Source organism: Oncorhynchus gorbuscha, linkage group LG07, assembly GCF_021184085.1.
Source record: "Oncorhynchus gorbuscha isolate QuinsamMale2020 ecotype Even-year linkage group LG07, OgorEven_v1.0, whole genome shotgun sequence".
NCBI classification, from domain to species: Eukaryota; Metazoa; Chordata; class Actinopteri; order Salmoniformes; family Salmonidae; genus Oncorhynchus; species Oncorhynchus gorbuscha.
In genome coordinates this window covers 66,806,303-66,830,345 of record NC_060179.1, presented here as the reverse complement: position 1 = coordinate 66,830,345, position 24,043 = coordinate 66,806,303, and the positions used below count along the sequence as shown (strand labels likewise).

General features: G+C 39.8%; 1 protein-coding gene across 1 annotated transcript; it reads left to right on the top strand.

Moving 5' to 3' along the window:
- Positions 1–1,038: 1,038 nt before the first annotated feature.
- On the top strand, positions 1,039–21,747 carry phf10 (PHD finger protein 10). Its single transcript, XM_046357254.1, has 12 exons — positions 1,039–1,214; positions 14,777–14,883; positions 15,200–15,330; positions 15,718–15,801; positions 15,964–16,088; positions 16,309–16,458; positions 16,644–16,753; positions 16,854–16,998; positions 17,172–17,315; positions 20,424–20,532; positions 20,758–20,946; positions 21,481–21,747. The coding sequence occupies exons 1-12, from the start codon at positions 1,146–1,148 to the stop codon at positions 21,576–21,578; spliced, it is 1,461 nt and encodes a 486-aa protein (XP_046213210.1). The 5' UTR covers positions 1,039–1,145; the 3' UTR covers positions 21,579–21,747.
- Positions 21,748–24,043: the final 2,296 nt, after the last annotated feature.

The window sequence follows — 24,043 nt, the reverse complement described above, 5'->3', positions numbered from 1 at the left end:
CTCAGCCATGGGAGTGGGCTCATTCACAATTTTGCCTAAGAACACAGCCATGAATAAAGAATGGTACCAACACATCCCCCGAGAGCAACTTCTCCCAACCATCCAAGAACAGTTTGGTGACGAACAATGCCTTTCCCAGCATGATGGAACCCCTTGACATAAGGCAAAAGTGATAACTAAGTGGCCCGGGGAGAAAACATAGATATTTTGAGTCCATGGCCAGGAAACCACCCAGACCTTAATCCCATTGAGAATTTGTGGTCAATCCTCAAGAGGCAGGTGGACAAACAAAACCCCACAAATTATGACAAACTCCAAGCATTGATTATGCAAGAATGGGCTGCCATCAGTCAGGATGTGGCCCATAAGTTAATTGACAGCATGCCAGGGCGGATTGCAGAGGTCTTGAAAAAGAAGGGTCAACACGGCAAATATTGACTGCATCAACTTCATGCAATTGTCAATAAAAGCATTTGACACGTATGAAATTATTGTAATTATACTTCAGTATTCCATAGTAACATCTGACAAAAATATCTAAAGACACTGAAGCAGCAAACATTTTTTGGAAATTAATATTTCGGTCATTCTCAAAACGTTTGGCCATGACTGTAGATAGATGTGTTAGCTGACAATGTCACAAAAACGATGCGCAAGCTTCCGTGGGGAAGAAATCTGTGAGTTGTAATTCTGGATGGCCAGACAGCTACCAACAATGACAAGAACTTTCACGTGCGTTATTTTAAGTGACTCGTTTGAGCTCGTTTAATCTTGTTCTTGCATCATGCCTTGTTGAATGTTTTCGGGTGAATGCTAAAATGCATTAGCTAGCTAACCACTGTAACGATATATTTGAGAGACAATTGCTAATTGTGCAAATATTTACGTTTTTAGTAAACTTTGAAGACGAAATACAGTTAACATGTTGTCAACAATGTAAACCAATCACTTCTGCTTCGCCCCATAGTTGCACACACTTCAGGTTTGTTGCGAAACAACCAACCAGTTTCATTATCAGTGGTTAGAGTTGGACATTATTTGTGGAACATTTGTTTGTGGAACATGTGTTCCGTGTCTGTTTCCAGTCGGTAACATTATTCGCCTAGTGTGCATCTCTGAAACTAGCTAGCTAGTAGCCGCTAAACATGGCTACAGTTCTCCCACCCAGACCTTGCGATAGCAACCCTGCAACACCGGGAGCCCAGTCTATAAAGGTAAACTTGGCAAATAAAACGTAACAGAATATACACATTGCTGGCCAAACATACGAATAATGTGTTTAAGACAACATGCTAAGCCGGTGCGCGCTAACGACAACACATCAACCTCTAACTCCTTTGTTGTCATCAAACCTACCGCCGTTTCGCTAGTTAGCAACGTGAGAAATATTTACAAATGACTATTTTATAGTGGTAGGCCAGGTTAGCTACTAGTTTTATTCAGCGTTGTTGAACGCAGGCCACTTGTAATGTAGATAGTTGTTAGCTACGTTACTGTTGGAGGGTCGATATGTTGTAACTTGTCGTTGTTAGCAAACGACTAACATTACTACTTAGTTATCCATACCGTTAGCTAACTAACTTGCTTAGCTAGCATAGTGTATCGCTATCTAGCTAGGTGCCTAGCTAGCTGCTTTGTGTGCCAGTATATCATTGTTTTTGTTTACATCGTGTGTGTCATTAGATTTCAGTCCAAGTCGAATGCTCGTCGTCGTTAAAACATTTTATTTAACCTTTATTTAACTAGGCAAGTCCGTTTAAGAACAAATTATTATTTACAATGACGGCCTACACCGGCCAAACCCGGACGACGCTGGGCCAATTATACGCCGAGATGCAGTGGCTTAGACCACTGCGCCACTCGGATCTGACTGTGATACCAATTATTAGTATAACGTTACTATCCTTACTCGAGCAGTTGTCTGTGCGGTTGGTCCTTCAGATGGTCAAAATTGGAGACAAAATATTAATAGGAGGGCCTCCCGAGTGGCGCAGTAGTCTAAGGCTACTGCCCTGGGTTGATCCCAGGCTGTGCCAAAGCTGGCGGCGCAGAATTGGCCCAGCGTCGTCCGGGTTAGGGGAGGGTTTGGCCGGTGGGGATTTCCGTGTCCCATCGCGCTCTAGCGACTCCTTGTGGTAAGATGACGTCAGTCTCCAGTTGGACGGTTTTTCTTCCGACACATTGGTGTGGATGGCTTCCAGGTTAAGCGAGCAGCGTGTCAAGACACAGTGCGGCTTGGCAGGGTCGTGTTTCGGAGGACACATGACTCTCGACCTTCGCCTCTCCCGAGTTCGTAGAGGATTTGCAGAGATGGGACAAGACTGACTACCAATTGGCTGTCATGAACATTGGGGAGAAAAGGGGGTAAAAGTTACAAAAAAAATATATATATATATTTTTTAAACTTTTACCCCCTTTTCTCCCCAATGCACAAGGCCTATATATAATATCCACAGGAAAGTATTATTTATCCGACTTTTTAGAGCGCTGGTACTGCCATTAAGGTTTATCACCTGGCACATGTGCAAAACCATGTAAACACCTGCAAGACTTGGGAGAGTATGAATGCATACTTCCGTCTTGTGCATTTTCTCTGGGTCATGACCAAACAAATTCTTGATTGCCACACAGAGACTTGCGTTTTGAAGTCGGTTTAATAATTATTTCCTGTCGTTATTTTGTTCTAAATTTCAACCAGTTGAAGGACCAACCCCAAGGACAATCGTCAGAGTAAGTTCCATTTTTATTCAACATTCGCTACATACGAGGGACGTTCTATGTAAACGTGCGTGGCTATGCTGCACAGGCAATGGAGGGCATCGTCACAATTGGGACTAGGCCTACCTCAAGGCTAGCCACAGGAGGTTGGTTGCGCCTTAATTGAGGAGGACTGGCTCGTGGAAATGGCTAGAGTGGAAATGGTATCAAAACACCTAACGCATGTTGGTGCCATTCCATTTGCTTCATCCCAGCCATTATGAGCCGACCTCCCCTCAGCAGCCTCCACAGGCTAACCCAATAATGGACTACATGAGCCTAATTTTACTCCTTATAGTCCAAGGACCTTATGTGTTCTGCTTTGAGGCGATTGGGCTTTATAAGCCATAATTGATAAATACCATCTAAACGAGAATGCATTCTCAATTGCGGTACAGTTCTAAAAACATAAAGCCCTTTACTTTCATATCACATAAAAATAATTTCACGAAAGCTAAATATACACTTACTGTTAACTAGTTTTAACACAGTTGCAGCCAACAGTATTTTTCAGTGACAACAGGTTTGTGGCATTAGTCTTCCGATTACACAAACAGATGTTCAGAGACGCAGATGGCTAATTAGAACATGTAGTGGTATCCGTCTTCAGTCTGTGGCCGCGGTCCAAAAATGTAAAAGACACACCCTCGCCCACTTACTCTTGCCTTATACCATCTTGGAGGGCGGTCCAAATGATTAGCCAAGCAAGGGAAGTTTGCAACGTAAGCCCCTCAGTCCTCAAATTTTTAGTTGGCTTTGCGAGTGTAAGATTATGTTCACTCTGGGCCTGAAACTCTCCATAATTCAATGTGTGACGATTTGTACATCCGCTAAGAAAAGTCCCCGAAAATGTAAAAACAACATCAATGGAGAAGTCACCATACAAGTGTAAGTAAAAATTAATGCAAATAAGTTTGAATGTGCTACTAATGCACATGACGGCACAAACGTCTCGTATGTTTTTGTTTATCTTTTGCAAATTGTAGAAATAAAATAGTTCAAGCTAGGGAGGCTAACGTTAGTTAGCTAATTAATATGCTAGCTATCATACAGTAGGTCTATATTAATAATTATATAAGTAGACATGCACTCATTATTGACTGTAGTGCATATAAAAAGCACCCACATGCTACCGGTGGCTGAAAACTCAATCATCGCGGCATGAACGAGAGACACATTTCCGGTCCATTTAAAAATCATTCCATCCTCCCTTGCCCTGCAAGTGTATACTCGTCAGACGTCATGATACGTCATCCGAAGTGTCCACTTAAGGCGGGAGGCCAAGATGGAGGCTTGAACAGAGGCTTTTTTTTACCAAGCTCCGCAACAAACTTCAGAAATATTGTGGGGGAAAAAAACAAGTTTAATTTGTTCAAGATATAAGAACTTTCCTGGGACTGGAATAATAATTGGATCATTTATTTCGGCGTGTCCATGTGACAGAAAAAGAAAGGAAAAAGCTATCAGTTCTATTGCTAGTCAACAAGCGAGGAACGTGCTTATAGACAACTGCCATAAATACGCTTGCCCTATGGATAATCTCATGCTTTCGAATGCTGTTGAAGATGATGAATTCCCCTCTTCACCGGTTACTCTACGCTAACCTCCACCCTCCAAAATAACCCAACATGAACTCTGACATCGTGGCTACCCTCTCCTTACTCATCAACTCCATGTCTGATGCCATTGAGAAAATGGTAGGCGCGAACAACATGGTTATCCAAGGCTTGAAAAAGACTGGAGTTTGAATGATGTGAAAATTAGTGGCAGAAGTTGAAAAACGTGTGGAAAAGAATAACAAGGTCTACCATAGTCTCACTGATCTGGAACAATACACAAGAAGATGGAACTTGAGACTTTACGGCATGCCAAAGGTGGGGAATGAGGATGTGCGACAGGAGGCTATCTGCCAAGCAGTTATGCCTGCAGAGAAGAACAAAGTTGGTGATATCATTGACGTTGTGCATCGCCTCGGCAAGAAGCAACCGCAAAATGATTCAAGACCAAGGGGTATAATCATCCTCTTCACTGCCAGATTCTACAGAAATGCTAGCTCAGAGTTTATGGTATAAGATATTTTCACTTTAATTTGACTTAAATGGTGCAAATCTTGGTTCCTTATCGCTTACCTTCACTGCTCCTATGTTTTTGACTCATCCTACAGTTTACTTTTAAATAATCTTTGTTGTTTTGTCTTTGTCTATAGTTTCTCTTAGTGCTAGGGGGTTACGAAACAATGTGAAGCACAATGCCTTATTTTTATTTGCTAAATAATTTCAAACAGATTTGAGCTTTTTTCAAGAGTCTCACTCAATTTCTGCCAATGTCAGCCTCTGGAGGTCACAGTGGGGCAACGGTATTTGGCTCTCCCATGGATCTGAACGCTCCGCTGGTGTCACTACAATGAAAAATACCTTTGGTGGTAATATTCTACACTCGGAATGTGCCCCTTTGGTCACTTTATTTGTTTTATGATCAGTTACAATGACATTATGCTCATTACTGTAAACTTCTATGGGTACAACACCAAAAATGAGACTGAGTTGCTTGAATCTATAGAGAAATATATATACTATATACTTACATTGGTTATCTAAATTTCCCAATTCGTTATTATTGATAAGAGGGGACTTGAACATTTACTTTAGATAATTCAACTGATAGATGGCCACCAGGTAGGACAACCAGTCAGAATTTGGGTTTAATACTTTGTGGAAAAGTTTGATCTTACTGATATATGGCGAGCGATGGTTTCCGGCCGACAGATCGTTCATTTGGAGTAGCAAAACGGCTCCAGACAGTCCAGAATAGATTTTTGGCTTATATCCAAATGTATTGATAGTGAGTGTGTTACTACAAATATTTGTACAACTCCACACAGACCATAGGGCCATTTACATTGATTTCAAAATATTTACCCCTGATACTGACCATGGTAGAGCATCCTACTGGAAGCTAAATGGCTTGTTATTAAATAATGATATTTTGAGGTAAAAGATCTGCTTTCACACTTTTGGGAAAGGGCTTGTGAAGAAAAATCTTATTGCAAATTTGACTTACTAAATTTGAACTCTCATTAAAAAAACTAAGAAGAAGCTAAATCAATGGCTACAAATGGACTTGTCTTATTGCAAGAACTGAGAGCTCTTTAAATTAGAGTTTTCCAAATACCTTAGAAAATATGGTCGTAATCTGGCTAAGACCAGAAGAGCTCATGGCTGTCAAAGATTGTGTGACACCTTCATATTATGGTATTCCAGTGAAAGAAGAACTTACATATTTAGGCATAACCATTACTACGGATCAGAAGTCTAGAGGCTTGCTAAATTTTAACTCTCATAAAAAATACTCAGAAGAAGCTAAATCAATGGCTACAGAGGGACTTATCTTATTGCAAGAACTGAGAGCTCTTTAAATTTGAGTTTTCCAAATACCTTAGAAAATATGGTAATAATCTTGATAAGATCAGAAGTGCCGAGAAGGAAAAGGTGATCATTAAGATAACTTCCCTTTCTCAGAGGTCCCCAACCAGCCCCTCGGGGGAGAAGGTGGAACTGATAGTTACAAAATAACCTGGATAATATATATAGAGAGATAAAAAGCAGGAGCCTTTATTAGATCTAGGAAAAAATAGATTGAGGGAGAACAGAATTCATCCTATTTCTTTAGAGTTGAGAAATTTCACTATACAAATAACACTATCCATAAGTTAAACATGGATGGTGTTATGCTAAATACTGTAGCAATTTGAACAGGAAATTGTATAGCTCTTCGTACTACCAGGAATCCAAATGTTTTTTGACTGAATAATGTTCACTATCAGTGATACAGAATCTAAACAGTGTGATGAACCCATCAAAGTTGAAGAGATTAGAGTTTATCAAACATCTAAGAACAATAAATCACCAGATGTAGATGGAATTACTTCAGAATTTTACATATTATTTTCTGAACAAGTAGACTTCCTTTTTGAAGTCTGTTTTTAATACTCTCTAAACAATGTTCTCCCTTCTACAATGAGTCAAGGGTTAATAACACTGACACCTAAGACTAAAAAAGAAGTGCTGCTCATCGATAACTGGTGTCCAATTTGTCTTCTTAATAATGACTATAAGATATTAGCCTTACTACTTGCAAAAATTAAAGAAGTCCTGGATGCAATCATTGATGAAACCGTGACTTTATGAGGAACATAAATATTTCTAACAATATCACGTATTAGACATACTTGACTACTCAGACCTAATAACCGAGGATAGCTTCATATTATTTAAATATTTTTTTATAAAGCATTTGACACAGTACAGCATCAGTTCCTCTTCCACTCCCTTGAGAAATGTGGCTTTTTTTCTGTAAGGTTATTAAGACTACCATATACAAATGGTAACAGCACTATCAAATTGAAATATGGCACCTTACCTAGATTTGAGTTAAAGAGAGGAATTAGGCAAGGCTGTCCAATCTGTATCTGTTTTTATTAATCACCCAACTTCTTATTATTTATTCTTTAAATAATAGTCCTGTACAAGGTATTTCCATAGCTGGCAAAGAAATTATTATAATCCAGCTGGCTGATGATACGACACTTCTTCTGAAAGACGCTTACCAAATTCCCATATCGATCAATGTGATACAATCCTTTTCCAAAGCGTCTATATCTTAACATTAATAAATGTGAACTCATAGCTGTCAGACTGTGTGATTCTAGGCCTCCTTGCTCGCACACGATTTTTCAGTTCTGCCACAAATCTTCTATAGGATTGAAGTCAGGACTTTGCGATGGCCACTCCAATACCTTGGCTTTGTTGTCCTTAAGCCATTTTGCCACAACTTTGGAAGTATGCTTGGGGTCATTGTCCATTTGGAAGACCCATTTGCGACCAAGCTTTAACTTCCTGACTGATGTCTTGAGATGTTGCTTCAATATATCCACATAATGTTCCTCCCTCATGATGCCATCTATTTTGTGAAATGCAGCAGTTCATCCACTCACACCATGATGCTGTCACCCCCGTGCTTCACGGTTGGGATGTGGTTCTTCGGCTTGCAAGCCTCCCCCTTTTTCCTCCAAACCTAACAATGGTCATCATGGCCAAACAGTTACATTTTTGTTTCATCATACCAGAGGACATTTCTTTAAAAAGTCAGATCTTTGTCCCCATGTGCAGTTGCAAACCATAGTCTTAGCTTTTAATGGCGGTTTTGGAGCAGTTGCTTCTGCCTTGCTGAGCGACTTTTCAGGTTATGTCGATATAGGACTGGTTTTACTATGGATATACCTTTGTACCTGTTTCCTCCAGCATCTTCACAAGGTCCTTTGCTGTTGTTCTGGGATTGATTTGCACCTTTCGCACCAAAGTACATTAATCTCAAGGAGACAGAACACGTCTCCTTCCTGAGCGGTATGACAGCTGCGTGGTCCCATGGGGTTTATGCTTGCGTACTATTGTTTGTAAAGATGAACGTGGTTCCTTCAGGCGTTTGGAAATTGCTCCCAAGGATGAACCAGACCATTTTTTTTCTGAGGTCTTGGCTGATTTATTTAGCTTTTCCCATGATGTCAGGCAAAGAGGCACTGAATTTGAAGGTAGGCCTTGAAATACATACACAGGTACACCTCCAATTGACTCAAATTATGTCAATTAGTCTATCAGAAGTTTCTAAAGCCATTGCATAATTTTCTGGAATTTTCCAAGCTGTTTAAAGACACAGTCAACTTGGTGTATGTAAACTTCTGACCAACTGGAATTGTGATTAAGTGAAATAATCTGTCTGTAAACAATTGTTGGAAAAATTGCTTTTGTCATGCACGAAGTAGATGTCCTAACTGACTTGCCAAAACTATAGTTTGTTAACAAGAAATTTGTGTAGTGGTTGAAAAAAATGAGTTTTAATGACTCCAACCTAAGTGTATGTAAACTTCTGACTTCAACTGTATGTTGTTGTATGTTGTTGTGTAATGTGATATTGTACACCCTAGCCCTATTGTCCTTTGTATATTATTTATATATACTTGTGATCCTACAGGTACGTCCTGTGTTGATAAATAAATTGTCTACTTCATTTGATGGCTGATGGGATAGGGTGTGTCTTAATATGGGCAGGTGGGATGGTAGCGTCCCACCTGGCCAACATCCGGTGAAATTGCAGAGCGCGAATTTCAAATTACAGATGTATAAATATTTAACATTCATGAAAATACAAGTATTATACATAAAAATAAAGCTTAACTTCTTGTTAATTCGGCCGCTGTATCCGATTTCAAAAAGGCTTTGCGTCGAAAGCACACTATGCGGTTATCTGAGGACAGTGCCCCACATACAAAAACATGAAAAACATTTTTCAACCAGGCAGGTGCGACACGAAAGTCAGAAATAGTGATATAATAAATGCCTTACCTCTGAAGATCTTCTGTTGGCACTCCAAAAGGTCCCAGTTACATCACAAATTGTCCTTTTGTTCGTTAAAGTCCTTCTTTATATCCATATAAACTCAGTTTAGCTTGCATGCTTCATTCAATAATCCACCGGTTTCCCTCCTTCAAAATGCATACAAAATGAATCCCAAACGTTACCAATAAACCTATTCAAACAAATCAAACAACGTTTATAATCAATCCTCAGGTACCCTAATAGGTAACTAAATGATCAAATTTAAGACGGAAAGTATTATGTTCATTACCGGAGATAAATAACAAAGAACGCGCTTTCACCCATGTGCATGGAAACACTACAGCCAAAATGGGATCCACTTAGAAAAACTACAACTTCTAGCTCATTTTTCCAAAAACCAGCCTGAAACTCTTTCTAAAGACTGTTGACATCTAGTGGAAGCCCTAGGAACTGCAATCTGGGAGGACTTTGTCTCATAATAAATATGACATCCATTGGAAACAGTGGTAGGCTGAATTTATAAAAAATTTAAACATTTAAACATTTAAAAAAAATTGTAGATGGTTTGTTCTTCGGGGTTTCTCCTGCCATATCAGTTCTGTTATACTCACAGACAATTTTAACAGTTTTAGAAACTTTAGTGTTTTCTGTCCAAATCTACCATTCTATGCATATCCTAGCTTCTGGACCTGAGTAACAGGCAGTTTACTTTGGGCACGCTTTTCATCCGGACGTGAAAATACTGCCCCCTACCCAAGAGAGGTTAAGTGTTTGGATCGTAACCTGTGTTTTTCGCAAACAAGTGCCGTAACATGGAAATTCCATGTGCATTCACAATGCAACTGCGCTTCTGCCAGCAACGGGTTGGGTCTCATGGTGCGTTCCTTTTCAGATGATATGGCATTGCAACTGTACCTCAATTCCACCTCGCAAAGTTCACATTTCCTTGTCATTTAACTTCTCAAAGTGTTACCATACAGGACATTGCTGCTATCTCTCGCCTTTCTTTAAAATTTTCCAACTGTTAAGGACAATGACATAGTCGTGGACAGTCGACGCCAAAGTAATTGATTCCTCCTTTTACGTCAACTGAGGATTAGATGCCATATGGGATCGACTCTTAAGATTCAGTAGTTTTGGAACAGAGGAGTCTGATTTAGTTGGCAAGACTGAAACAGTTGCAAAACAATTTGCAACTAAAAGGAGAGTTTCTATTGGACAAATGCAGGTAGGTCTCTCCCTGGCTGTTTCATTCAGTTTGCTTTCGTTTAAGAAACATTTTGCAACCAAATCTGTGTAATGAATATGCCCCAGGCGAGGGAGAGCGAGGAGTGGGCAAGCAGAAAAAACCAGTGTGCATATGCATTGGTAATCTATCTTGCATGCCTCGCAAATTCACCAAAGTAGCCTAAAATTCTATTGAAATTACAGAACTTTCCCCAGCCTTAATAGCCTATTGTCTAGTTAGGCTATAACACATAATTGTTTTGTGGTAACTGCACTGCCATAAAAAGGGTTTGGGATTTTTCTTTAATGTTAAGGATTCCAATTTTGTTTAAATGTTTTGACATTTTAACGTTCCCACTCTTAGTGTGTAGTAATTTAACCGGTTAGAAAATATATACATATTTCTTGCTGATAAGAAAGATCTGTTCCTTCTGTTTACAAAACTGTACCGTGGAATATGAGTGTTAACGTTTAGAACAAGCATCGGGGCTCTTGACAAAACACCTTCGGCACGAACATACTATCATCAATAGATGGGTACAGTGCCTTCAGAAGGTATTCATACCCTTGACTTATTGCACATTTTGTTGTTACAGCCTGAATTCAAAATTAATTATGTTTTCTCTCACCTATCTACACAGAATACCCCTTAATGACAAAGAAAACAACATGTTTTGAGCTTTTTTTTCTTCAAATTGATTGAAAAGAAAATACAGAAATATACAGTGCCTTGTGAAAGTATTCGGCCCCCTTGAACTTTGCGACCTTTTGCCACATTTCAGGCTTCAAACATAAAGATATGAAACTATTTTTTTTTGTGAAGAATCAACAACAAGTGGGACACAATCATGAAGTGGAACGACATTTATTGGATATTTCAAACTTTTTTAACAAATCAAAAACTGAAAAATTGGGCGTGCAAAATTATTCAGCCCCCTTAAGTTAATACTTTCTAGCGCCACCTTTTGCTGCGATTACAGCTGTAAGTCGCTTGGGGTATGTCTCTATCAGTTTTGGACATCGAGAGACTGAATTTTTTCCCCATTCCTCCTTGCAAAACAGCTCGAGCTCAGTGAGGTTGGATGGAGAGCATTTGTGAACAGCAGTTTTCAGTTCTTTCCACAGATTCTCGATTGGATTCAGGTCTGGACTTTGACTTGGCCATTCTAACACCTAGATATGTTTATTTTTGAACCATTCCATTGTAGATTTTGCTTTATGTTTTGGATCATTGTCTTGTTGGAAGACAAATCTCTGTCCCAGTCTCAGGTCTTTTGCAGACTCCATCAGGTTTTCTTCCAGAATGGTCCTGTATTTGGCTCCATCCATCTTCCCATCAATTTTAACCATCTTCCCTGTACCTGCTGAAGAAAAGCAGGCCCAAACCATGATGCTGCCACCACCATGTTTGACAGTGGGGATCGTGTGTTCAGGGTGATGCACTGTGTTGCTTTTACGCCAAACATAACGTTTTGCATTGTTGCCAAAAAGTTCAATTTTGGTTTCATCTGACCAGAGTACCTTCTTCCACATGTTTGGTGTGTCTCCCAGGTGGCTTGTGACAAACTTTAAACGACACTTTTTATGGATATCTTTAAGAAATGGCTTTCTTCTTGCCACTCTTCCATAAAGGCCAGATTTGTGCAATATACGACTGATTGTTGTCCTATGGACAGAGTCTCCCACCTCAGCTGTAGATCTCTGCAGTTCATCCAGAGTGATCATGGGCCTCTTGGCTGCATCTCTGATCAGTCTTCTCCTTGTATGAGCTGAAAGTTTAGAGGGACGGCCAGGTCTTGGTAGATTTGCAGTGGTCTGATACTCCTTCCATTTCAATATTATCGCTTGCACAGTGCTCCTTGGGATGTTTAAAGCTTGGGAAATATTTTGTATCCAAATCCGGCTTTAAACTTCTTCACAACAGTATCTCGGACCTGCCTGGTGTGTTCCTTGTTCTTCATAATGCTCTCTGCGCTTTTAACGGACCTCTGAGACTATCACAGTGCAGGTGCATTTATACGGAGACTTGATTACACACAGGTGGATTGTATTTATCATCATTAGTCATTTAGGTCAACATTGGATCATTCAGAGATCCTCACTGAACTTCTGGAGAGAGTTTGCTGCACTGAAAGTAAAGGGGCTGAATAATTTTGCACGCCCAATTTTTCAGTTTTTGATTGTTAAAAAAGTTTGAAATATCCAATAAATGTCGTTCCACTTCATGATTGTGTCCCACTTGTTGTTGATTCTTCACAAAAAATACAGTTTTATATCTTTATGTTTGAAGCCTGAAATGTGGCAAAAGGTCGCAAAGTTCAAGGGGGCCGAATACTTTCGCAAGGCACTGTATCTAATTTGCATAAGTATTCACATGTCTGAGTCAATACATGTTAAAGTCACCTTTGGCAGCGATTACAGCAGTGAGTCTTTCTAGGTGAGTCTAAGAGCTTTGCAGTTTGCACACCTGGATTGTAATCAGTCTTGCCATAGGTTTTCAAGTGGATTTCAGTCAAAATTGTGACTAGGCCACTCAGGAACTTTCAATGTTGTCTTGGTAAGCAACTCCAGTGTAGATTTGGCCTTGTGTTTTAGGTTATTGTCCTGCTGAAAGGTTAATGTGTCTCCATGTGTATGTTGGAAAACAGACTAAACCAGGTTTTCCTCTAGGATATTGCCTGTGCTTAGCTCTTACGTTTAATTTTTATACTAAACTCCTCAGTCCTTGCCGATGACAAGCATACCGATAAAATGATACAGCCACCACCGTGCCTGAAAATATGAAGAGTGGGGCTCAGTAATGTGTTGGATTTGCCCCAAACAACACTTTGTATTCAGGACATGAAGTTAATTTGTTTGCCACATTTTTTGCAGTTTTACTTTCGTGCCTTATTGCAAGCATGATTCATGTCCTTCCTTCTTTTCACTCTGTCATTTAGGTTAGTATTGTGGAGAAACTACAATGTTGTTGATCCATCCTCAGTTTTCTCTTATCACAGCCATTAAACTCTGTAACTGTTTTAAAGTCACCATTGGCCTCATAGTGACATCCCTGAGTGGTTTCCTTCCTCTCTGGCAACTGAGTTAGAAGTCCTGTATCTTTGTAGTGACTAGGTGTATTGATACACCATCCAAAGTGTAATTAATAACTTCACCATGCTCAAAGGGATATTCAATGTCTGCTTTTTAAAAATGTACCCATCTACCAATAGGTGACATTTGCAAGGCATTGGAAAACCTCCCTGGTCTTTGTGGTTGAATCTGTTTGAAATTCACTGCTCGACTGAGGGACCTTTTAGAGATAATTGTATGTGTGGGGACAGAGATGAAGTAGTCATAAAAAAAATCATGGTAAACATTATTATTGCATACGGTGAGTCCATGCAACATATGTGACTTGTTAAGCACATTTTTACTCCTGAACTTAGTAAGGCTTGCCATGACAAAGGTGTTGAATAGTTATTGATCAAGACATTTCAGCTTTTCATTTTTAATTCATTTGTACACATTTCCAAAAACATAATTCCACTTTGATATTATGGGGTATTGTGTGTAGGCCAATAACACATCTACATTTAATCAATTTTAAATTCAGAATCTAACACATTTACATTTAAGTCATTTAGCAGACGCTCTTATCCAGAGCGACTTACAAATTGGTGCATTCACCTTATGACATCCAGTGGAACAGTCACTTTACAATAAAGCATCTAAATCTTAAAGGGGGGGGGGGTGAGAGGGATTACTTATCCTATCCTAGGTATTCCTTAAAGAGGTGGGGTTTCAGGTGTCTCCGGAAGGTGGTGATTGACTCCGCTGTCCTGGCGTCGTGAGGGAGTTTGTTCCACCATTGGGGGGCCAGAGCAGCGAACAACAACATGTGGAAAAATTCAAGGGGTGCAAATACTTTCTGAAGGCCCTATAGTTGGCATCTATGAATGTGTTAACTCTAGGCTTGCTTTTTACATGTCATTTTTTTAACATTTTAGTCATTTAGCAGACGCTCTTATCCAGAACAACTTACAGTAGGTTGTGAGGCCAGTTGGACGTACTGCCAATTTTTCTAAAACAATGTTTGAGGTGATTATAGGAAGAGAAATTAACATTAAATTCTCTGGCAATAGCTCTGGTGGACATACCTGCAGTCAGCATGCCAATTGCACACTCCCTCAACTTGAGACACTGTACTTGACATTGTGTTGTCACAACTGCACATTTTAGAGTGGATTTCTGCGATCTTTTATTTCAGCTCAAGGAACTTGGGACCAACACTACATGTTGCGTTAACATTGTTGTTCAGTGGCCAACAAACTTTAATTCTGGAGAGAACTATTAACTTCAACAAGTAATAGTTCAGGTGTTTTGTGTATCCTAACTGTGTATCCTAACTGTATTTTTAGGATGACATTGAGGAAGTTTCCAATGATGGCAGTCAAGCTCCAAAAAGGCGGCGCATGGGTTCAGGCGACAGTTCCAGAAGTTGTGACACCTCCAGTCAGGAACTTGGGTATGTTGTAAGGTCGTATCTGAAGGAGTAGCTAGACATATTTGCATCACTACTTCCTAATAGACTACACCCAATCTTTGTTAACAAACAGTTAGGCTGTTTTTACACAGGCAGCCCAATTCTCATCTTTTTTTTCACTAATTGTTTTTTTGATCAATCTCTTCAGAGCTGATCTGATTGGTCAAAGACTTAATTAGTGAAAGAAATATCAGAGAATAAATATCAGAATTGGACCGGTCTAATCGCAGCCTCTGTGTCTAATAACATAAGACTTTACCCTGCTCTTAACCTTTCAGTCGTACATGTGTTTCCCCAGGCCCACATACTTCTCAGCAGAAAATCTGACTGAGTACAGGTGGCCCTCAGATGGCAGTGGGGAGTACTATATGTTGCAAGAACAAGTCAGTGAATATCTGGGAGTGACTTCATTCAAGCGAAAATATCCAGGTGATGTGGCTGAACGTTTGGCATATATGGTATAGGATCATTGTGTGTAAATTTGATGATTGGGCTATAACTAGGCTATAACTAGGCTATAACTAGGCTATCTGTAGACTATACTGATGTTCAACTAGTCACTTTCTGGCAAACCATGCCTTACCTTAATAATACATGCCATTTAGCAGACGCTTTTATCCAAAGCACCTTAGTCATGCATGTATACATTAATACACCCACTACCCTGGTGTTACAAGTGCATGTTCAACCAACTGAGCTACAAAGGACCATCAATGGAAATAAGCCTTCAGGCTTTGTCTTTTTTTAATGTATGTAATGTTGTCTCCGGCTGGAGTAGCCTACTATTTTTAATTATCCAATATATTATTATTTTAGATTTGGAAAGGAGAGACCTCTCCCACAAGGAGAAGCTATATCTGAGGGAGCAAAATGTCATCACCGAGACACAGTGCACCTTGGGTGAGAACTTAGAAACATGTAATTGTTGCGTAACCAGGATGAGCTTGGAGTGTGACATAGACCAATCAGGGCCAAAGCCATCCCAATAGTTGTTTTGGAGAATTAGGCCACTCCTTACCTTGAAACTGTATACATTAAGTAATTGTGAATCTCTTTTTCCAGGTTTGACTGCTTTACGAAGTGATGAAGTCATTGATTTAATGATCAAGGAGTACCCGGGCAAACATGCTGAGTATTCTGTCATTCTCCAAGAGAGGGAGCGTCAGAGGATAGCAAAGGAGTATTCTGTAAGTACTCTCAGTTCAGAGAGTATAACTAATGTTGGTATGCTCCGCAACATTGACACTTCTTTTTATAGCTTTGGTGTGGATGAAAAAAGGGAGTGTGAATATATGTTACAACAGCCTTTCACTTAAATTCCCAGTTTATATTTTCACTCACAGTACATTAACGGTTGACATGGTTATTTTATATGTTGTGTGGTAACATTTAATTTTTATATCCTAGAAAATGCAGCAACAAAACCCTCAGAAGGTTGAAGCCAGTAAAGTGCCAGAGTACATAAAGAAAGCTGCCAAGAAAGCTGCAGAGTTCAACAGTAACTTCAACCGGGAAAGGATGGAAGAGAGAAGGGCATATTTTGACCTTCAGACACATGTACGTTAATACCTTCAATAAACAGAGGCTTAGTAGTCATACATATTTTGTATGTGTTCATAAGAACTCTCACGTGTTCATGTTGGAGTAGATACAGTATATCGGTACATTGGTAAACTGTAAGACTTATTTGTGTGAATTTGAACGTGTAATTGAAGTGTGTTTCAAATGCAACTTTCGAACAGATTATCCAAGTACCCCAAGGGAGGTATAAAGTTCTTCCTCCAGAGAGAACCAAGACTGGACCCTATCCAGTGGCCCTCATCCCTGGGCAGTTCCAGGACTATTACAAAAGGTATGGGTCACTAACCAAAAAACTACTCTTCATTAATGAGGTCCTGACCTCTAAAGATATTTGAATAGCTGATAAATTGATGTTCCTGTGTTTGATACAGGTACTCTCCCAATGAGCTGCGCTACTTGCCCCTGAACACAGCCCTGTTCGAGCCCCCCCTTGACCCGGAGCTGCCTGCCCTGGACAGCGATGGGGACTCGGATGATGCAGATGAAAACAAGGGAGAAGAGGGCAAGAAAAATTCAGTAAGGAACTGGATTCTGGAACTCTTTGTACACGCTTCACTTGATTTCAGAGCTTGAGATGCAATGACATGTTGTATTGTAATACCTGTAAATGCCTAGAGATGCTTTGTAGGTTGACTATGTAAACTTCTTGGCAGCATGCTTGAATAGTAAGAACTGAATTGTGTTTACAGGACAGCTCATCTGGAAACACCTCAGATGGGGACAGTCAGGACAGTGGAGTGCAGTCAAAGGGCAAGGCCAAGGACAGGACTGCCACCCCGGCTAAAGATGCCACCCCACGCCTCAACCAACACAAATCTGTCCCTGGGTACAAGGTAGAAGAAAAAAGCCCCTGACTTTCTCCACCAGCACTTCTTTTCCCTTTCCCCTACTCCGGCACCTCTTCCAGCTTCTTCAGCACTTTCAGTAGAGAGACCCTCCTTTGTCCCAACCCCGATTTCTGGCCCTGTCACTCCTAACACACACACTCCACCAGGTGGCAATAGTTCTCTCTTGGGGCAACACTCTGCCTTCCCTCTTCCACTTGGTCCAGTTTGGTTGTGAACCAACCATATGGTTAAAGAGACGTTCCGGATATTTGGCGACTACTTAAGTATTATTTTCAAACCTCCCGCTTTGGGCTGGATGTGGAAATGTGTAGTTCATACATGCATAGTCTATGAGCAGAATTATTGTCTTACCTCAATTAGCCACAAAATCCCTAGTTTGAAAAGAACTTTTTTCTGGAAGCTGTGTTTTGAGCAATGCAAGCTTGGCCCACGTGGGCAAGCCCCATAGCAATTAGAGTTCCAGCCAGTCTGCTTCAGCCCTTTGCCATTTGAGTGACAGCTAGCAAGATGCACATTGACGAGTTGCACAGTGAGAAGAAGGCGGCTGGCCCAGGCATGCCCAGCATTATCCAATGAGGTTGCAGGGTGGGCCCAACGACTCGGTGACACAGCGAGCAATGACGTACTGCATGTAAGCTATTTTAGGGGAACCGTTCTGGTTCTTCAGCGTTACTTTCAGAACTCCTGGCTAAAAAGTATGCAAATCTTCCGGAAAGTCTCTTTAAAACAGTGATGGTTCTATACCAACCGTATGGTAATACACTGATGGTTCCGTATCAGAATTTATGAGCAATAACATTTTGGAGTAGTTCTGTCACATCTAGGACATGTTCTTCACTGCACTTTTGATTGGTCTTAAAGACTTGTACATTTTTTACCCTATTTGAATGTCTTAATATACCTCTCTTCTGTGTACTTGGCAACACACTAATTAAGACAAGAGACCAGTTACAGTATATTTGGCTGCTAGATTCATTGTTTTTAAACATATTTCTTATGATACATACTTTATAAGATGCATACATTTTATTTAGTAGTAGCACTAAAATTACGTTAATACTTGAGTGTTTAAAAGTTTTATAATTAAAATTATGTCTGTGTATATTAGTATGCTTTTAAACCAGTATTCTTGTGCCGTTATTCTATAACGGTTGTTTGATATAACCTTACAGACTGTTCTTTGTTTATTATGAGACTGGAGAACACAATGTCAGTGTGTCAGAGGCCTGTTAATACACATTCTATATGTTGGCTTTTTTACTTTCGGTTGCCTCTGAAAGTTATTGTTGTGTTAAGTTTAAATTATTTGATAAGAGAATGGTATTTCCGGGATCAACATGATCTACCTTCTGGCAATTTACTCTCATCGGTTTTACTGCAAGGGCAATATGGCAGAATTGATCAAATTTAGTTTGCCAAAACCGACAGCAAGAGCAGTCAGCACAAATATACATAGCTTGTCATGGCATGACTAGTATTACGTATTACTACACTACAAACACCATATCATACATCAGGATTTGGTCATTGATTGATGTGGAGAGCTCATAACTTTCCACAGGGATGGATTTGTCTGTTATGTTTCCAATCAGCATGTTTCCACACCACACTTTTAAACAAAACTTTGTAAAACCTTTGTCTACTTACCCTCGCTTTATTGTTAATATGTAATGCGTCATAGATGTGTTCGAATTTAACAATAACTTTCCAATATCGGCGCTCATTAAATTAAGACTGAAGCCAATACAGATACAATACTTGCATAAAAATGTACTCAACCTATTAATGTTGCCATAGAAAACATGACATTAAAGTTGACTTTATTATAATTTTAATGCAAGGTAGAGTTCAGGGACTACAATAAATTATTATTTTCATAATCGTAATGGTATAAATTGCTTGTGTTGGCACTACACTGCAGGGGTAGCCATCTGAAGCCCAACAGAAAATATATAACCTTTTCTTATGTTTTGCACCAGTCAAATGGAACATTTTCAGGATGGCAACACCAAGCGGGTTGACATTTTGAAAATAGGTGATATTTTCATGAACACACAGCGTACTTCATACTCATGGGCTGTATCCTCCCAATATTTGTGCAGACTGCGCACCTAAGTAGGTACAATTTATGTTGATCCTTCAAAGCTCAATTTGTATACTTCTCACTCTCAGAATTTAATGTGTCTTACATGTTTGATTTGAGTGCAATGGCATAAAGGTGTCCCTTTGATTGTCATACCTTCCTTTGGATACATTTTTGTTCTCCTAGTTTAGCTGGCACTCTTTCTGTGAAGACCTCTTGTATTCAATTAGCTATGTCCTTTATTAACTTAACTGTGTGTCTCTAATCTCCGATTCGCCCTCCCACGTTTCGTTGTTTGTTTCTTAGAAAGGCTTTAACTGCTCTTATCTAATCCAGTACTTTTTATGTAGGAAAACGTTTGATATGTCAGTATTTAGACACAGTTAACCATTGAAATAAAGATTTCAAACAAATAGACTGTACAGAGATGTTTTGATTGTGTTAGCAGCACAGAGACTGAGGTCCTGTAAAGAAATATATATTTGCAGTGAAAGAGGAGTTTTCCTTCTGTCAGAAATGTCTTTGACTAACTGCCTTTTTATAAATGTGGGTTAACAATGGGTGGAAACACCTGTCTCCTTGGGAGGGACATTGAAGTGTTTAACCTGCTATGAGCGCTGATGGGGGAGAGCATGGCACATCCAACTTACTCTTAAATCAACTTGACCTCTTGGTTTTTGCCTTTTGGAGCTCTTGACCCACGACTATATATAAGTGATGACTACAAGCGAAGATTTGATGTGGGAGGTTCTCAAAATTAGACTAAATGCTTTTTTTAGTCGTTCTTATTTGAGGGGGTGAAATAAGAAGCACCTAACAAGATTGGACCGATTGCGAGTGAAAATAAATGTGTGTGTATATATATATATATATATATATCACATATCACATCCTATGAGGCCTTTTAGGCTTTTACACATTGTACAGTATGTGTGTTGCTCAGAAGCCCTTTGTCACATGGTGCACTAGGCCTTGTTGCTAAAAATTATAGCATTGTTCTGCCCTTGCAGCCTAAGGTCATACCCAATGCTATTTGTGGCATTTGCCAGAAGGGTAAGGAGTCCAACAAGAAAGGAAAGCCAGAAGCTCTCATTCACTGCTCACAGTGTAAGAACAGTGGTAAGTGGAACTTCTGTTTTGTTTTTAAATTAAAATTGACAAATCACACTAGCTTTCATTTACAACATAGCATTGTTCATAATGAACGTAAAGCTTCTAATATATGAGCAAAATAACTTAGTTCGATTAGCCTAGTCGTGATCACAAGTTGGGATTATGCAGTGTGTTTTGAAGTAGTGCTGTGGTGCGAGCGATGCCCTGTGTGTGTGTATGTGTGTGTCCCAGGTCACCCATCGTGCCTGGATATGAGTGAGGAGCTGGTGGGCCTGATTAAGACCTACCCGTGGCAGTGTATGGAGTGTAAGACGTGCACGGTGTGTGAGCAGCCCCACCACGAGGAGGAGATGATGTTCTGTGACAAGTGTGACCGGGGCTTCCACACCTTCTGCGTGGGCCTAGACTCCATCCCTCTAGGTGGGCTCTCTCTATTGGTCTTTTCAAATACTTTAAGGATGCCTCATTACTTCTTTCCTTGGTGAAATCTTTGATGGAATCATTGCTTACTCCTATCAATGCGTGTGTTAGATCAGTGATTATTTAATGGAAGGGACTCTGTCGCGCACTCTCTCACTTTCTCTTTTATAGTCTCATATGGAGTTTTGTGGTGATTTGAATTTAGCTGGTTTTAAGTGAAACAGCATTATTAATTTGCTTAGCCAACTGAACTACTTTTCGGCTTGGGGTGAAGACTGCCAATTAAGTTTTTTTTTGTGCAGTCAATAAGGGTTGTTTGTTACCTCAATTTGCTATAGTTATTATAATTGCACATTAAACATCCGAAAGTTCATGTTTGGAATGTGGTCAAAGTGTTGAAATCAAATGTTAGAAATAGCTGTTTTTTGTCAGATGCCTTTTAGTCTGAAGGATCCCACAATGCAGTCTATTTTTTAGCCTTTGGTTTGATGTGTCTCTACTGTAATATGTAACATCACAGTTTTTTCTCCTCAGGATGCTGGGTTTGTGAGTGTTGCATCAAGGAGTTCTCAACGCCCAAGAAAAAAGGAGGAATAAAAACACCCCAAAAATCTAAATCTGCACACAAATAGAATGTGATTACTGACAGTGATCAACTCAACAAGCTAATCCTCAATTTTAAAGATACTTTTTGTACTTTTGATTAAGACTAAGTTTGGTAATCCTGTATATATGGATTTACTTTGTCACAATTGGATTTGAAATGTCATTGCCACTGAAGTAAACATTTTTTTAATAACCCATGACTGCCCTGATGTTTCATTAAATAAAATATTATTTATTTACAGCCTATTCCTCTCAGGTGACAGTTACAATAGAATGCTAAATCAACCACAACATGTTATGTGAAGTTTCTAAGCCCATAGTCAATAGAACCAGACATACAGCAGGCACCACAATAGCTCCTCGTGCATATTTGACAAGGACTGGCTTAAAAGCGACCAATTAGTCACCTGGAGAGCATGGCCCTGTTTAGCATCTGTCTATGTGAGTCAAAGGGGATCAGTTTGCCTCTTACTGTCCCTTTGGGCCCAGGTGATGCTGTGAAGTCGTATAGCAGCTGCCACGTGGCGACCAGGTAGACTACACTAAGTGACAGATGCATGCATGTCCCTGTCATCTGATAGGTGAAGGTGTGGAGTACAATGGGCAGTTGGGTACAGCAGCGAGCCACACTGTAACAATATGCGTGTGAACGCTTGGCATTAAAAGGGCAGTGTTCCACTCAACAGCCGGTGTTTATTTTGAAGAGCCCAGTCAGTAAACATAACAGCAATCAACAACTGAAGCCTGGCTTGGTCTGTTTAACAATGAGAATTGTGTAAATTGCCCACTTATTTGCAATGTATATCAGCCAGTAGTTTAAAAAAATATATATATATATATATCAATCAATTAATCAAATTGGTGCTAGAAGAGGAATATTGGAAATGTGCAGTATGCTGTTTTTTTATGCATGCTGGTCTTAAGGGTGCAGTAAAAGTTGCTGTACTTTATCTGAAATTACCACTAGATGGAAGCCAAGAGCTATCGTTGAGACACCTTTGCTTCCTTCAATATCTCTAGTTGGAATGAAAATGCTGTGTCCGACCCTCGCTTGTTCTGGGAACCTCCACTCTGCTCGTTCCTGTGTCCTCTCCTCCAGTAGCGGTACATGGGTACAATCACTGTGGAAGCCAAGCCAGGAAAAAAATGACATATCACAACCTATGTGTTGTGATAATATCGTTGTTTGCTCTATAACCTGTTAGTTCCTATGCCTTGAGACGGTCATATACTGTATATAGGCTGAAGGCAGAGACAATAAGAAGACACGGTGGCAGAATATTTTCAACCACACCTTTGATTCATCACAAAACTGCAAAGCAACATCTGTCCGGTAGAGTCCACAAAGGATATTGCATGTAACAAACAGTTACATGACCTACAGCATGGTCAATCAAGTTAATGTTACTGTCATTTTCAGACTACTAAACTATTGTTTTATAACACTAGAAAGTTACAGCAAGCCACAAAAAAATCAGGAGCTACCACTATTCCAGCACCATTTCAACTAAAATATTGAAACTATTTAAATATTTAAAATGTATTCCAATCAACATAAGCTAAATATCATGTAGCTGTCCATGATACTGATTAATTTCTCTCTGTGTGTGTCCATAATTATTTTAAAAACCATGTTGACTCACCCTACTTGTAGAGAAATGCCAATGCCATCCTTTCTTTCATTTTGCCGAAACGGTCGATGACCATCATACAGTACACGCTTTTAGGTTTTGTCTTAGGCTACCTGACTAGCTAGCCTAACTTCCTTTCATGGGCAACGATGAGCCAGCTAGTTAACGTTAGCCTACTTTATAGTTACATGTTGAACTTCCATCCTCTCAGGCCAGGGGCACAATGTATGAATTTATGGTTGGATCAGAATTGCTGTTTATAATCATTGTCTAGTACGGAGAATTAAGTAAATCCACAAGTCCAAATCCCTATCTCCATCCATGGCTAATTTAGGAAAGGGCCAATTTTAGCTAGCTAGCCACCAGAGGACAATACAATGAGATGCAACATCTCAAAAAAACAAATTGGTGTGCCAGGGCCATTCACAGTTGAGCTCACTCAGTTCAGCTCAATGTTAATTGGCTATTAATTGGAAAAGTATGAAGCACAGAGAGTCTAGAGATACATAATTGTTAATATTTTCTTGGTCAATTATTTTGTGAAACCGGTCTTCCCTTGGCAACCATGAATACACGCCACTGCTAGGCTCCCATACATCTCTCATATGGCTTGCTTCTGTCCCTTGGGTCAAAACTAGTGTTGCAAAATTCTAGGAACTTTCCCCGGTTTTCCAGAAATCCTGGTTGGAAGATTCTGTATTTCCTGCTTGTACCCTCCTTAATCCAGGTATCCTCCAACTGGGATTTGGGAAAACCAGGAAATGTATAGAATTTTGCAACCCTAGTCAAAACAAACGCTGGATCACTTGTTATTATGTATCAATTATTAATCAGGCATGCCAATGGAAAATACAAACTCA

Coding starts and splice junctions, on each gene's coding strand:
- phf10 (XM_046357254.1), top strand. CDS start 1,146: ATGGCTACAGTTCTCCCACCCAGACCTTGCGATAGCAACCCTGCAACA. Junction 1,215..14,776: donor CGGGAGCCCAGTCTATAAAG/GTAAACTTGGCA, acceptor CTGTATTTTTAG/GATGACATTGAGGAAGTTTC. Junction 16,999..17,171: donor AAGAGGGCAAGAAAAATTCA/GTAAGGAACTGG, acceptor TTGTGTTTACAG/GACAGCTCATCTGGAAACAC.